This window comes from Bos taurus, chromosome 4, assembly GCF_002263795.3.
Source record: "Bos taurus isolate L1 Dominette 01449 registration number 42190680 breed Hereford chromosome 4, ARS-UCD2.0, whole genome shotgun sequence".
NCBI lineage: Eukaryota > Metazoa > Chordata > Mammalia > Artiodactyla > Bovidae > Bos > Bos taurus.
In genome coordinates, this window is record NC_037331.1 from 33580884 (window position 1) to 33594335 (window position 13452).

The following is a 13452-nucleotide window of genomic DNA, read 5'->3' on the forward strand; positions in this document are numbered from 1 at the left end:
ATCCCTCAAGGGAAAAAAAAAAAAGATGGAAAGAAAGCATTGTTATTTTATGAGGATCCTAGAAGTTTGCTGTCAGAAGTTTGAGAAATTTGTTTTCTTTTTCCTTATGTGTATTTCCTATGCTAGAATCACACGCATATACACACGAACCAATCTCTCTCACAAAAGAATAACTCCTTAAACATACTGATTTGAGATCTCTTTCAGGTTATATCGGCAATGTGGTTGATGCATTGTAATTACTAAGCTAGTGAGTGCTTGTGTAGACTTGAAGGGAAGGTTTTGAGAGTTTTAGGCTTACATGCTCTGCAGATAAACATTCACAAACCCTATAGGGTTACTGTCAATATAAATATAGGATTGTGATGTATATTCATGTATATTCATACTGAATTTGTGCTTTCTTATATATATGTTTTTTCTACTGTATTTTAGGATATTAATAGAAAAAGTACGAATGTGGTGGAGTCATGGGGTGGAACCAAAGAAAAACAAGCTTATACCCATGTCATCTTCAAGAATGCCACATTTACATTTACATGGGCATTCCAGAGGACCAATCAGGGTCAAGATGTAAGTTCCAAGCACTTAAAAAAAAAGAGCAAAGATGATACTCCTTGTGGAGATTTATACAAAGTGTTGACTGAAATCTACTGGAGGAAAAAACTTAGCTTTTTACTGATGTGAAATCAATCATTTTGTTATGAGTAGACTGGTATAAAATGATATATATATATACACACACATATTTATTTGTGTTTTGAGAGCAAGACTATGAAAAGGAATGACAACGCATCTTAGAATTATTCCACACTTTGAATAAACATAGCTGTTAAAAGTTTAAGCAGAAGAAAATCTTACTTTGTAGTTATTTAAAAACTTACTTGTAAAGCTTTCTGAGCCTTTGGGAAGGCTGGTAACTTTCTTCCTCTTTGTCTGAATGATCTGTCATTTGCTTAGATGCCATTTCTTGGTGTTGGTTTGTTACTTCAAGGTCACGATTGTCACCTTCTGTGGCTTGAAGACTGTATGTGTACATGTTGTTGGGTTAAAACACAGAACTATTCTCTTTTACTTTCTGCTAGAATAGAATAGACCTTAATCCTCTCGTAAGAATTTTCCATCATATGCTTCAAGTACATGTTATTGTGTAGATCTCCATCATAACGACCTTCCGAGGGTGCGAATAAGGTAAATCACTGTTTAAGCTCTGCCTTAACACTATGGTGGCAGATGGAGAGCATTTTCTCTTTTCTCTTCAGACTTTCATTGAGGAACCTGTTCCTCAGGTTTCACTTGACTCCAGCTGTGTTTTATGAGAGTTCAGAGTCCCAGCCTGTGGGGTGTGAACGTGCTATAGAAGACTTCCTGGCCTCCCTTTTGTCTTTAGCTCAGACAAAAAGCATTTAAGAAGCTGCTCTCTACTGATACAGTGGTGCTCACTGCTTGATGAAAACTAGGCCTTAATTGACTCAGTGTCACAAGAAGGAAAAGTATTAGTAAGATCCAGGTTTTTACTCTCTGTTGTGCATCCAGTAGAAGTCAGAGCGTGTTGGTTAAGGAAAGTGCTAAAGAGGGAGAGGAGACCCAAAGAACTGATGCAATTGCATCAATGTCACACAGTTAGTGTTTAAGTAAGGACTTTTTAATCCCTGGTCCAAGTCTTTTTCAACTTACCACACTGTAAACATCATTATAAACATGTTTATCATGATATTTAGACTAGATCAGAATAAACAGTGATGGGAGATACAGTTGCTCTTTTTGCTAAATCATATTGGTTCTTCCAAGTCTATACATATGCCTGAATTTTTACCAGTTATGATATAATCTCATGGTGATTGTGGCAAAATTCCTGGAACTCTATAACCATGAAAATTAGCTTCTAGTGTTAAGTCTTAGGTGCTTCCCTGGTGGCTCAGAGGTTAAGGCATCTGCCTGCAATGAGACCTGGGTTGCTGCTGCTGCTGCTAAGTCGCGTCAGTCATGTCTGACTCTGTGTGACCCCATAGATGGCAGCCCACTAGGCCCCGCCGTCCCTGGGGTTTTCCAGGCAAGAACACTGGAGTGGGTTGCCATTTCCTTCTCCAATGCATGAAAGTGAAAAGTGAACTGGGTTAAGTCTTAATAATTTTAAAAAAGAAAAGTACCAAAAAGGAGTACTCTTAATCTACTGTCAGTTATAAACTGCTAGGTTGGAATACTTTGCTTAGTTATTTTGGTGATATGAACATAAAACAATCTGGTTGTACAACTGAGTGCCAAGGCAGAAGTCATTACTTTCTGCTCTCTTTTTAGAATAGACGGTTCATCAATGACATGGTGAAGATTTATTCTATCACTGCCACTAATGCAGTTGATGGGGTGGCGTCCTCATGCCGTGCCTGTGCCCTTGGTTCTGAACAGTCGGGCTCATCGTGTGTCCCCTGCCCCCCAGGCCACTACATTGAGAAAGAAACCAACCAGTGCATGGAGTGTCCACCTGATACCTACCTGTCCATACATCAGGTCTATGGCAAGGAGGCTTGTATTCCATGTGGGCCTGGGAGTAGAAGCACTCAGGTAAGTGGGTCTGTATTTCAATTATCCCCAGGAAAGCATATTTTAATAGACAAACTCAAAGGTTTCTCTTAATGTTTCTAATTTATATTTATAAATGGCTTTTTGAATTCCCTTCCTTATTTTACCTTGCCTTGCATCTATTGAGTGCTTAACATGGGTCTTGAAAATGATAATTACTGGGGACATAGAATATTAAGAAGAACATCTAAATAAGAATACCTTCCCAAAATATTAAAAGTGATTTCTTGTATATTCCATTATGACAGAACAAGTAAGCTGCCTCTCTATAGGTAGGCTGTAGGTATATATGGAGAACAGCAAGAGTATCTTGTAACATTTTAAAGGAAAAGATTGATGCTATGAGTGAAGTAAAAAATAGTTTGATGTCTATTTGAACTGGCATGACAGGGCATTTTGGCTATTGATTAAAAATACCTTTCCACAAGAAACTAATCTTAGAATAACTTCACTCTTTAAAAAATTCTAACTCTTCTGAACTTTGCTTAGAGAAATCTAGAGTTTAGAAATTTTCTATATTAGAGTGGTAAAATATGCCATGACTAAGACAAAACTACTGAAATAGTTTTTAAACCTAGAACTTTTAGGAAACACTTTTTTTTTCATAGCAGCTAATGCTTTCTTTCCTGCCATATTGTTTTTGCTTTGTTTTGGATTCTTAATGTTTGTGGTCAAAGGACCACTCTGTGTGCTACAGTGACTGCTTTTTCTACCATGAAAAAGAAAATCAAAGTTTGCATTATGACTTCAGCAACCTCAGCAGTGTGGGCTCCTTAATGAATGGTCCCAGCTTTACCTCCAAAGGAACAAAGTACTTCCATTTCTTCAATATCAGTTTATGTGGGCACGAGGTGAGTTCTGGCAAGGTGAGATGGGGCTAGGTTTCAGCTCTGATTGAGTTGTTTTCTGTGTTGGTGGACCAATAAAATCTCTGTGGAAACTAACAGCCAAATGTCAGAAAGTGAGTTTTGACAGCTTAAATCCTTTGTTGCCTTCTGGCATGTTGGCAGTTTTCTCCACCAGGAGCATCCTTGTCTGGTTCTCAGTCCATCAAAGCACTTACCCAGTTGAACCCCCAAAGCTTGAAGCTATGGTGTAAGGGCTTTGAGGATCTTTCATTTTTGTAAAGGTGGTTCAGACTTGTCAATCCCACCTATTTCTTAGGCATAAAGTTAAGGTTTGAGAAAGTTTTACTGTTGCTTTTCTGGTCAAGTTTATGTTAAAAAGAAAAGACTTTTCAGAGGAAGTTTGTCCAAAAACAAAATGGAAATAAGCAGGGGGTAAGTGTCAGTTGATGAGGTAGCCTCTGCTAATAGATTACGGGATTTAATTTTCTTTGGGAAGAAGTAGAATGTTAATTGATACTGGTAAAGGGAGAGTTACAGGACTCTGTATCCAATAATTTTGTGGGCATACAAGGTTGGAGTTGGGATGTATATATTCACCCTTAGCTAAGTTGAAAGTATAATTCATTTTCTCCATATCTGTTCCGTTATTAACTCCTATTGTCTTCATTTTGAACTGCTGTGCCAAACTTTGTACAAAGGAAATAAAAAGACATCTCATGACTACAGAGGTTTTCAAACAGAAAGATGTATACATTTTTACATGGTGTGACATTTGTCCTATCCTGATTTTACACGGGGCAGTCCAGCACACTCACTTGATTAGTCACTAAGTTCACTGAATGTATAATTATATGTTACATACCTATTGTGTTAAATGCTGTGTAAAGCAGTGAAGAAGATTAATTCCATTATATTGGGTTGGCTGAAAAGTTTTTCCAGCATTTTCTTAAAATGTTACAGAAAACCCCAAACAAACTTTTTGGCCAACCCAGTATATCACACTTCTCAATCTCCTTCCTGTATGACCACTGACTTAGCTTTTGTCTTCTCTCTTCTGTCTTCCTTCTCTTTCTTTCCTTTTTATTCTAATTCTTTTACTGTTATTACCTTATTCATTTCCTCAGTAGTTTCTCTCTGCTCTTTCTCTTTGTTTCTCTTTTAGTCTCAACAATTTAATTTAAGCTTAGTAAAAATATATTGCACCTGTATTGTGGTGAGCAGGCTTGGTGGAGAGAAAACATTTTATAGGTTAAGATTGCTAGCTGCATTAAGAAAGAGAAATCTTTGTTCTTTATGCCCATCTGTGCACATTCTACATCTAAGACCAGTAAAATAGTGTTTCTCTTTTTCTTTATACATTTATTCACAGAAATTATAGAGTAAGCTAAAGTGATTTTTAGTGGAACTACAGTATATTTAAACATACTATATTAGAAAAATTAAAGTCTTCCCAGTTTTATAACTATCCTCCAAATGATTAAAAAAGTAAGCTCCTGTATTCCTTTCAACATACTGTGAACTTGAGCAGATCCACATCATTGAGTCTAAGAGTAGGTGAATAAAAACACTTATAGTGACCAACTGTTTAGAATTTAGATGTTGTCCTAGACTTTTATATTTTCTTTTTTAGACTTGTCAATACTTTTCTGCCACACACAGGCCTCTTCAGGAGAAGGAAGAGCAAGTTTTTTTTCTTGGCATTAAAACTTTCACCAGCAGTTTTCCGATCCCTTTGTATGCAGTGTTGTCTGAAGAATTGAAGATTTCATAGATGACTTATATTTCCTTAAGTCAAGTGGCTTTCATCCAGCACAAATGAAGTCTGTAGTTGGGGGAGCAGTGCAGCCTTGAATCACTGTATTCATTAGAATGTCAGATTTTCAACCCTGTTTGAACATTGGAATTGGGTAAAGAATCTGCCTGCAATGCAGGAGATGCAAGTCTGATTCCTGGGTCAGAAAGATCCCCTGGAGAGGGCATGGCAACCCACTCCAGTGTTCTTGCCTGCAGAATCCTATGGACAGAGGAGCCTGGTGGACTATAGTCCATAGGGTCACAAAGAGCCAGACATGATTGAAGTGACTGAGCACCCGAGAGCTTTTAAAAAATACTGGTGCCTGTGCTCCCTCACCAGATCCCTGAAATCAGAATTGTGGTGAGGAGAGAGCCAATGCTCTGCTAGAATCACTAGGAAGCTGAGATCCAGTTTAGAAACTTACCTTCAGTAAAAACTTATTTCTGACTTTATTTTCCTAGGGGAAGAAGTTGGCTGTCTGTACCAACAATATAACAGACTTTACAGTAAAGGAAATGGTGGCAGGGTCAGATGATTACACGAATTTGGTAGGAGCATTTGTGTGCCAGTCAACTATTATTCCTTCTGAAAGTAAGGGTTTCCGAGCAGCCTTATCATCACAATCCATCATTCTGGCAGATACATTTTTGGGTAAGTTTCATTTGGTTCATATATTCATGCATGCATTTGTTTAAAATCATGGTACTGATAACTTGTCTCTGCAGTGGTGCTTACCATAGGTGATTAAAACCCACAGATAATTCTAAGTCATCACTTTATAACATGGTTTAGAACTCCCTACAAGTAAGATCTTTTGATCATTCTTAATGAGTAGTAGAAGCTTCCAGAGTTATGTATTAATTCATATGACATGTTTTTCTCTGGCAATCTGTGTCTTTCATCAGATTTTCTAGGAATTTTTGAGGTAAAATAATAACCTCCCAAACTGTGAGCAAAAGAAGAAGAGTAAACAAACACAATATAGACTTAAATCATAATATCTGTCACCAGCTTTTATCATCTTTTCTCATACCAGAGGAAATCTGGTGACAAACAGCAAGAGTGAGTGTGCTAAATTTTATTCTCCATCTTCCCTTTCTATTTCTAGTCTGGAAAGTATAGGAAACTTTAAAAAAAGTCAGGTCCCTAACTAGTTATTCTTAAGGATCTGGTTTATTAAAATATCTGGAGTAGAATTAGGGATCTAACAATGCATATGATAATCTAACAATTTAAAGAGCTTCTTAGATGATTCTAATCTGCAGCTAGATTTGAGAACCAGGCAATGGCACCCCACTCCAGTACTCTTGCCTGGAAAATCCCATGGATGGAGGAGCCTGGTAGGCTGCAGTCCATGGGGTCGCTAAGAGTCGGACACGATTGATCGACTTCACTTTCACTTTTCACTTTCCTGCATTGGAGAAGGAAATGGCAACCCACTCCAGTATTCTTGCCTGGAGAATCCCAGGGACAGAGGAGCCTAGTGGACTGCCATCTATGGGGTCACACAGAGTCAGACACGACTGAATTGACTTAGCAGTAGCAGTTATAGACTCTGGACTTCCCTGGTGGCTCAGATGGTAAAGCGTCTGCCTGAAATGTGGGACCCTGGGTTGGAAAGATCCCCTAGAGAAGTTAAGGGCAACCCACTCCAGTACCACTGATAGACTCCAGAAGAATTTAGCACCAAGGAGTTGCTATAATTTTCAGCACCAAGGACAGTTACTGAGTTTGTGCATCAGAACTCTTAGAACAAAGGTTGCTGTTATTGCTTGCATTTTGACTCTGCTATCATTTTGCATGGGGTTGATGGGTGGGGAATGCCTTGCTTTTAGATAAAATTTGAAGTTACTTTCTGGAAATATTTAGGGCACACAAAATTTTATTTTGTCAAATGTGTTTATAATGAATGTGAATGGATGAAAAGCTACATTAGCAAAGTAGCCCAGCTCATTCACCATAACTCACAAGAGGCTGAGAGTTATAATCGTAGATTGTTGAAATGTTAAAACTAGAAGGGACTATGCAGACCACCTAAATTATTGCATGCATTTTACAAATTCAGGACATAAGAATCAGGGAAGTAAAGTGACTAAAGCAAAATTGCAAAGTTAAGGAGTAGAGTATTTTTTATTCTGGAAACCTTGTAAGGTTTATTATTCTTACCAATAATACATGAATTTTACATGATATTTCTAGTTAAAATGACAGCCTCAAAGTAAAGCTGTTTTCTCTTTAGATATAGAGACTAAGTAAACCTAATTTTCCCATATTGCTTAATAGTTTCTTTTTCATTGTCATCTAGGAGTAACAGTTGAAACCACATTGCAAAATATTAATATAAAAGAAGATATGTTCCCAGTTTCACCAAGCCAAATACCAGATGTGCATTTCTTTTATAAGTAAGTGAACATGCTGCTTCTTTTGATTATTTTCTTAATCATAAGGACATCACTTCAGGGTTTCTAACATAGTAGCTTATTTTGAATAGATAATCAGTAGTTGGTTCTTAAATGAAAGACTTAGTAAAAAAAATAGGAAACATGGAATATTTAGAAAGCATTATGTAATTTTTCTCATATATATAATCTTTTAAATAAAGCAATAAAGAGACTATTCATTGTCTAGGCAGTAATTATTTGTAATTCACACATCAAAACATCAGCCTAAGTCACTATGACCTCTAATACCTTAAAAAATTCTTTTGATTATAATTTTGATTATAATTACAATAGTTCTATTAATCCTTTGATGATAGCATATCACTTTACCTGTGGAGCAGGCAGCTTTTCATAGTCAGTGAAAGTAAATGAACTAAGTCTGTATTAAAATTCTGAATTGGTGAACTTTGATACATTTTTTCATTTATTCATAGAGCATAGGAGCAGTTATACACAGAATGTTTTTGTTTTTGAAGTCTGTGTCATATTTGTTTTGTGAAGTGACCTTTGCCTTCTAATAGGTCTTCTACAACTACAACCTCTTGTGTAAATGGCCGATCAACTGCTGTGAAAATGAGGTGTAATCCTGCTAAACCAGGAGCGGGAGCCATTTCTGTCCCCAGGTAGTCTTATTTCAATATGATTCCTTCATGTATGTATTTATCAGGAAGCACAACTCTCCAGAACCTTGCTATTTTAAAACACATTCTCTATGGGTGTAAAGCAGAAAGGGAACAAAGAATCTGTAGATTTTTGTTTTCCAGATGTGCTGCTTGCCTGTTAAGAGGTATAGGTCCTTGCGAGTCTCAGCACTTTCAGTCTCCTCAATGACAGATTCTCATCTTGTTTGCCTGCGTGTCTTAATTATCTTGAAAATTATTTAAGTAATATATAACTATATTGTTGTATCATTTGATTGAGTCTCACTATCTAGTGTCAGTTTTCTTAAGAGCTGGATTAAGACTTGCCCTGGATTATAGTTCTTTATCAGCAAGGAACTATCTAGGTGACCTAGATTAAGCAATCTAACCTCTTTGTCATAGTTTCTTTCTCTATGAGGGATGAAGGTCAGGTTAGATGAGTTTCCTGTTCTTGAGTTCTCTAATGACTGGTGGGGAAATCACCAAGTTAGAGTCTGACCTGTAGAATACATAGCATCGTTCCTTTAACTGATTGGCATTGAGCTGTTAGCTGTCCACAGTCTAGATCTGATTAATACAGCCACTTTGATTGGAAACAGTAAGAGAAACTAAGCAATTTCATGAATTTAAGATTGTAAACTTAAAAAATGCTCTCATAGTGTCTCCTGATTTTTATTTTGTATAGTTATTCATTGTCTACTATGTAGATTATTTATTTCTAATATTTTTAGGGTTAAGGTACCTTTGGATTATAATTTGATTTGCAGATTTTTATCCATCAAGCTAGCAAAAAATGTATATTTAAAAAAATGATTGACTTAATTTTGTTTTTGTTACTTTCACTGTAACTTTTATGAGATTTTAATAAATCCTGCTTATATTACATCAGGATTGGAAATCAATGGTTGAAGCATTGATTCAGTTACTTGGGTATCTTAAAAAATAATTACAGTGATAACATGGTATTTTGAGCTCATTTCTGGGCATAAACTCACACCAGCATTCACCTCTTACCAACTCTGTTTCATTAATTTTTCTCTTCACCTGTTCAAGGTGAGATATTAATATGATGAGCACAGAAAATAATAAAACTGAAAGAAACAGAGGGAGCCTGGAGCTCAAGGGCATCATGTAGTAGAGGATCCCTGGGCCAGCATCCAAGCTGGAGTCGGGGCAGCAGAGCACACTTTCTTTGTGAGAAGGTGTATCCAGAGATTTGTTCACCATGTTCTCATATCTCACCATATTGCTTTGAGTTCAGACACTTGTTTTATTTACTAGAGCACTTCTGAGGTCCTTTTTTGGACCTATCAGCTCAGTTCTCTTGGTCTAGCCTCTGGGAGCCCACATGAATGACTTCTAAGGCCTCCTTCAGGAGCCTCCATGACTTAAGCAGATAATACTACTGAAGTCAAGCACTGTCCTTTAGAAAATGCACCACTCTAACTCTCCCAAGGTGGGTTCTGATGTTTTCATGTAATGAGAAAATGATAGTCTCATGATGTTAAATGATGGCATCTAGAAACTAGCTTTTTCCTTATGAAAAGAAGAAAAGTTAAGTTTTTCCTTTGACCTCAGGCAGTTTTTTCTACTTGACTATCTTTGCAAGGATTTCCCAAGATCAGAGACAGCAGAATACCTTGGAGTGTCTATTGTAAAACTGATTTTTAGGCCTTCACTGAAATCGAAAGAATCTCCAAATGTTAAGCACCAGAATATTTATAAAACCACAAGGCAGTTCTGACATGTTAAAATTTGAGAACTATTGATCTTAACCCCCATTTTGGAAATTTTTTTTTTTCTGAGACAGATTCTCACATTTTGTTTTGCATTTTAATTTTCTGAAAAGCTAAATTAAAAGGTTGTGGTCTACAGGGTGGATTCTTTCATATTTTCATAAAACTCTTTAATTTGATGCATCCTGTAGTTTGAGGACTGCTGCTCTAGGGAACTGCTTGAACCTCACAACCTAAATGTGCTCAAGAGTGAAAAGTGAAAGTGAAAGTCGCTCAGTCGTGTCCGACGCTATGAGATCCCATGGAATAGTCCATGGAATTCTCCAGGCCAGAATACTGGAATGGGTAGCCTTTCCTTTCTCCAGGGGATCTTCCCAACCCAGGGATCTTCCCAACCCAGGGATCAAACCCAGGTCTCTTGCAATGCAGGCAGATTCTTTACCAGCTGAGCCAGCAGGGAAGCCCAAGAATACTGTAGCGGGTAGACTATCTCTTCTCCAGTGGATCTTCCTGACCCAGGAATCAAACCAGGGTCTCCTGCATTGCAGGTGGATTCTTTTTTTTTTTTGGAATTAAGTGTGCTGTGTGCACATTTAATAGGACTGAATATACACCTGCTGTTGCTTGCCTGTGTGTTAGTTGCTCAGACATGTTTGACTCTTTGCAACCCCATAGACTGTAGTCCAGCAAGCTCCTGTGCTCATGGGATTTTCCAGGCAAGCATACTGGAGTGGGTAGCCATTTCCTTCTCCAGGGGGGGTCTTTCCGACCCAAGGATTGAACCCATGTCTCCTGTGTATCCTACATTGCAGGCAGATTCTTTACCCGCTGAGCCATCCAGGAAACCCATGGTGGTGGGTGGATTCTTTACCAAGTATGAGCCACCTGTGCTGATCTTTTATTCTTTCTTGAGTCTTGAATTTCCCGTCAGGGCACAAGGGGGCGCTCTGCGATCAGAACATGAGAAATGGAAGCTTGTACGGAAATAATCAGAATATTTTTTTAGCTGTAGGTTTGACTAAAGATTTCCTACTAACAGTAAAGAAATGTTAACAGAGCCAAATTTACTTAGGCTACTTTTGAAGGGGATTTAATTTGCATTTTTCTTTTTTGAGCTTTAAATTCTCCAGGAGAGAAAGAAAGGTACTAACCAGGCAATTGCCCTGTGAAATCTCATACGCTTACCAAGAAGTCACTATGGAGAGAATTTGCCAGCTCAGAAAGGGTGCTGTCCCTTGGAATTCTCTCTTGGCCAATAACCTTACAAACCAGGCAAAGGCGACTTTAGCAGTAGTGATGTTGACTGGGGCTCCGTGTCTTGGTGACCAGGGAACATGTCACAAGATCCCCAGCCTTGGGGAAAAAAATTAGGATGTCTTCACAGAAAGCGAAAGAGGCCAGAGAAAAGGAGAACTGTGTGTTCTCTGTGGATGTCACATGCAACGTAGAAGGAGCAGCAAACATCCTGGACCGCCCACAAATCTGCAGTTGGAAACTCCAGCCTGTCTGTTTGGTCTGGCAGATGCAGTTGGTTTCTAATTCCACAAAGTGTCTGGAGGATGTGAGACATTTTCAATGAAAACTTAACAGCATGATGTCTGTGGCAGATGAAATCAGAGAGCTGGAGTGGACTTTTGAGATTATCTAGTGCAGTTTGTACCTTGGCTAAAGAAGAAATTGCTAACACAGTCGACCACTAATATCCCTAAATAGATGCCTCTCCAGTTTCTACCTAAAAGGCTTCCCAAACCCCTAATCATGATCCTATGTGGTTAGAGGACTCGAAGATTCTCCTTTCATTGGGAAACATTTAGACCTAAGCACTATGTCCAGAGTACTTTTTCAGAAACATGAGAAATTGCTGTTAGTTTTATCTGGAAAGATTTAAAAAGGTTTGAAAGTTTTTTTAAAAGCTTTATTGGAAAACAAGCAGAGGGAACCATTTTTACTCTGATAATGGAGATGTCATTGCACATTTGGGATCCTCCCATCAAACCCATTTACTCGACGCAGTAGGAAACACTGAGAAGCCTGGTTGTATGCGTGGCTATAGCGTGGCAGTCACCATGGGGTGATTGCCTGATTCTGTTGTTCTTTTTATGTCATCATGCTTTTATCTTGTCATTTCCTCCCGTCCTTCGTGGGCAGAGATTTGCAAATAAACACAGTAAACAGAGGGAAATAGCACATTTATCTGGGAACTCAACTGATCTGCAAGTTGTTGGTGCCTTCTTTTTAATGACTCATCTTTCCTCAAATAAGGTTGTCTTTGTTAATGTTCTGAGTTAGAGGAAAATCCTCCTCCTTTCTCTCTTACAACTTTTAACCACATTTAACTGCTTGGGTAGTTGATAAGTCCAAAATCATTTTGTGAAATCCTCCTTCAAAACCAAAATTCATTTTCTTTCTGAGTGTAGCTTCTGAGGAGATTGTCTCTCACAAAAGGGATGCTTCACAGTTCTGTCCTGAGAGCTTTCAGAGGTTGCACACACCAGGGATTTCTTCCACAGGCTCTAATTAAAATCTCCGTATCAAAGTCATTGGATCTATTGGCTGCTAGTGTAGTGCTTTTCTTGGTAGTTGGGGAAGGACTGTTAAAGCCAAAACAGTTGTCTCTTCATTTTAATTTATTAAGAGCCAGAGAATAACCATTGTTTAAATGAGTTCCTTGTTTATTTCTGTTCTCTGCACCCTTTAGGGACAGATAATATGTAAATTCATATATAGGTTAAAAAGGCAATAGAACTCAATTAAAATCAAACATGTTCTTATAACATTAAATAGTAAGGAGGCATATGAAAGGACTGTGATCACAAGTGAAAACAACTGAAACCCGTTATGATCAAGAAAGAGAAGGAGGAAGAGATCAAATGGTGGAATAGGACAATGCAGAGCTCACCTCCCCCCATGAACATGTCAAAAATACATCTGCATGTGGAGCGATTCTCACTGAAAACAAACTGGAGGCTGGTAGAAGGACTTGTGTGCACCCAGGGGTGTAACAGAAAGAGTCACATGGAGTCAATTAGGAAGGGAGGAGAAGTGGTCAGTATGGACCTGTGCCCCTCAGAAGGGACACAGAAGAGGAGGGAGACGTCACAAGCTGGGAAGTCCCCCTGAAGAGTGAGTGGTTTCAGCTACATAGTAAACGCTCCAGCCTTGGGGTCTGACAGGCAACGAAACCATCAACAAAATGAAAAATAGCCTGTTGCTGCTGCTGCTAAGTCATTTCAGTTGTGTCTGACTCTGTGTGACCCCATAGGCAGCCTACCAGGCTCCTCCGTCTCTGGGATTCTCCAGGCCAGAACACTGGAGTGGGTTGCCATTTCCTTCTCCAATGCATGAAAGTGAAAAGTGAAAGTGAAGTCACTCAGTTGTGTCCGACTCTTCGTGACCCTGTGGACTGCAGCC

The 13452-nt window shown here is 38.4% G+C and overlaps 1 protein-coding gene across 1 annotated transcript in view; it reads left to right on the forward strand.

Moving 5' to 3' along the window:
* Nucleotides 1-13452, forward strand: part of ELAPOR2 (endosome-lysosome associated apoptosis and autophagy regulator family member 2) — a 221166-nt gene that overhangs the window by 182152 nt on the left and 25562 nt on the right. The window contains 6 exon segments of the mRNA NM_001046238.4: nucleotides 436-573; nucleotides 2438-2562; nucleotides 3332-3431; nucleotides 5685-5874; nucleotides 7529-7625; nucleotides 8186-8287. Coding sequence (NP_001039703.2) covers nucleotides 436-573; nucleotides 2438-2562; nucleotides 3332-3431; nucleotides 5685-5874; nucleotides 7529-7625; nucleotides 8186-8287 — 752 coding nt within the window.